Source organism: Peromyscus maniculatus, chromosome 1 (genome assembly GCF_049852395.1).
Source record: "Peromyscus maniculatus bairdii isolate BWxNUB_F1_BW_parent chromosome 1, HU_Pman_BW_mat_3.1, whole genome shotgun sequence".
NCBI classification, from domain to species: domain Eukaryota; kingdom Metazoa; phylum Chordata; class Mammalia; order Rodentia; family Cricetidae; genus Peromyscus; species Peromyscus maniculatus.
The window spans coordinates 2,360,304-2,362,566 of record NC_134852.1 but is presented as its reverse complement, the minus strand read 5'-3'; the positions used below and the strand labels follow the sequence as shown (position 1 = coordinate 2,362,566).

The 2,263-nt window shown below is 50.2% G+C and overlaps 1 protein-coding gene across 1 annotated transcript; it reads left to right on the top strand.

Annotated features, from left to right (window-relative positions):
• The first annotated feature begins 677 nt into the window (after positions 1-677).
• On the top strand, positions 678-2,050 carry LOC102928869 (actin-like protein 9). The gene has a single exon (XM_006992748.3). The coding sequence runs from the start codon at positions 770-772 to the stop codon at positions 2,003-2,005; it is 1,236 nt and encodes a 411-aa protein (XP_006992810.2). The 5' UTR covers positions 678-769; the 3' UTR covers positions 2,006-2,050.
• Positions 2,051-2,263: the final 213 nt, after the last annotated feature.

Genomic DNA, 2,263 nt, shown 5'->3' with positions numbered 1-2,263 from the left:
TTTCAAAAGCCCACAGCATTCCCAGTTATCTCTCTCTGCCTTGTGCCTATGGACCAGATGTAAGGTCTCAGCTACAGTGCCTGTTTCCTTCCCTGCTGCCATGGTCCATAACATGATGGTCATGGACTTTAACCCTGTGGAACCTCCAGACCCCAAATTAAATGCTTTTTCTTATAGATGTCTTCATCAGGGTACATTGTCATGGCAATAAAAAGTAACTAAGACAGAGCCTGTGTCAAAGAATGAACAATAAGAATACAAACATTGGGCTTCCACCCACACAGGGAGATATGTACACATGGACCACCCTCCAAAAAACACACCCATACATAAATGAACCTATGTACACACATGAATGTACACTATGTCCACACATACATATGAAAAAGAACAAATCAGAAACTGAAGTTGGCTTGTTGCCTTCTGATTCCTTTTATCAGCGGGCACATGGCTATCTATGATGTATAGTAGATATCAATTGTGGGGGAGAGAATGTGGAATCAAAGAGTTGGGCAGAGGCCAGACCTACCTCTTCATATTTGGCTTTGTGGTCTTAATCTTCTGTGAACCCTGAGGGCAATGTGCACCTCTTCTGACCGCACCCTGCCCTTGCATTGTGAAGCCAAAGCAGGTAGAGTGATCTCATAGATATCATGATGCATCTCCCTCCCATTCTGCTCATCCTGGTTCTGACTGAGCCTCTTCTTCCCACATCCCTGAGTAAAGTTGCCAACTTTGTCAATCAACCTCACCAAATTCACTTGTAAAGATGGATGTAAATGGTCCCAAGTACTGGGACCTCCACAAGTCACTTGATCTGAACCCTCGCTCAACGCTGGCAAACAAGAATCGGCTACAAGAACCCTGTGGTATGGTTGGTAACAAGCTGTCAACAAAGATGCGTGCTGTGGTCATTGACATGGGCACTGATACGTGCAAGATGGGCTTCGCAGGACAGACTCGGCCCACTTACATTGTGGCCAACGTTGTGGGCTGCCAGCCGAAGAAACAAACCTCCATAGGGCAGCCAAAGGTGGAGACATTTATTGGTGAGGCAGCCCACGCTTGCCCAGAGTTAAACCTGTTGCAACCAGTTCGTAATGGTATTGTGGTGGACTGGGAAGCAGCTGAACTCATCTGGCGCCACATCCTTGAGAATGACCTCCGAGTGGTCACCCAGGACCATCCTCTGATGTTCACAGATCCACCCTTCAGCCCTGCCAGCAACCGTGAGAAGCTGGTGGAAGTAGCCTTCGAGTCTCTGCACTCGCCTGCCATATATGTGGCATCCCAATCCGTGCTGTCAGTCTATGCCAACGGACGAGTTAATGGGCTTGTGGTAGACACTGGCCATGGGGTCAGCTACACAGTGCCAGTCTTTCAAGGCTACAACCTGCCCAATGGTATACAGCGCCTAGACCTGGCTGGTCACTACTTGACTACCTTCTTGGCAGAGAAAATCTTGAGATCTAGTTTGCCGCTGAAGAAGGAAAACATGGACACCATGGAGAGCATCAAGCACCATTACTGCTATGTGGCCTCAGATTTCCAGAAAGAGCAAAGGCGCCCTGATGACAAATTCCGGCGGTGCCTGAAGCTGCCAGATGGACAGACTATTACAGTGGGGAAGGAGCTCTTCCAGTGTCCTGAACTACTATTCCATCCCCCAGAGACCTCAGGACCTTCGTCTTTGGGCCTCCCCGGCATGGTGGAACAGAGCCTCTGCATGGTGCCCCAGGAACTGCGGACCGACATGGAACAAAATGTGCTTCTGTGCGGAGGCTCCTCTCTCTTCACCGGCTTCGAAGGCCGCTTCAAGGCTGAGCTGCTGCAATGTCTTAGTCCGGATGCCCACGTGGTTGTGGCTGCCCAGCCCAACAGGAACCTCTCGGTGTGGATTGGGGGGTCCATTCTGGCCTCCCTGCGTGCCTTCCAATCCCGCTGGATCCAGCGTGAGCAGTATGAGGAACAAGGTCCCCACATAGTGCACCGCAAGTGCTCTTGATTCAGCACAGGGTGGGGAGGGGTGTGGGAATAAAACTTCCTTAAAGAGCCAGCTCTGTCCTGTCCTGTCCCATTCTCCCCCATCTCACTCACTGAAACCCACCCAGGAGCCTCAGACATGAACTCACTTGCAGACCAAGGCTACTGAAACTTCATCCTCACGCATTCCTGGGTGAATCTGACCTAAAACACCTCCCCTTATCCACACCCTGGAGACATCCAAGTTCTCAACTCTTCCTCCATAACAATCCTTTAACAA

Excerpts from the sequence above, each read along its gene's own strand:
- LOC102928869 (XM_006992748.3), top strand. The coding sequence starts at position 770 with ATGGATGTAAATGGTCCCAAGTACTGGGACCTCCACAAGTCACTTGAT.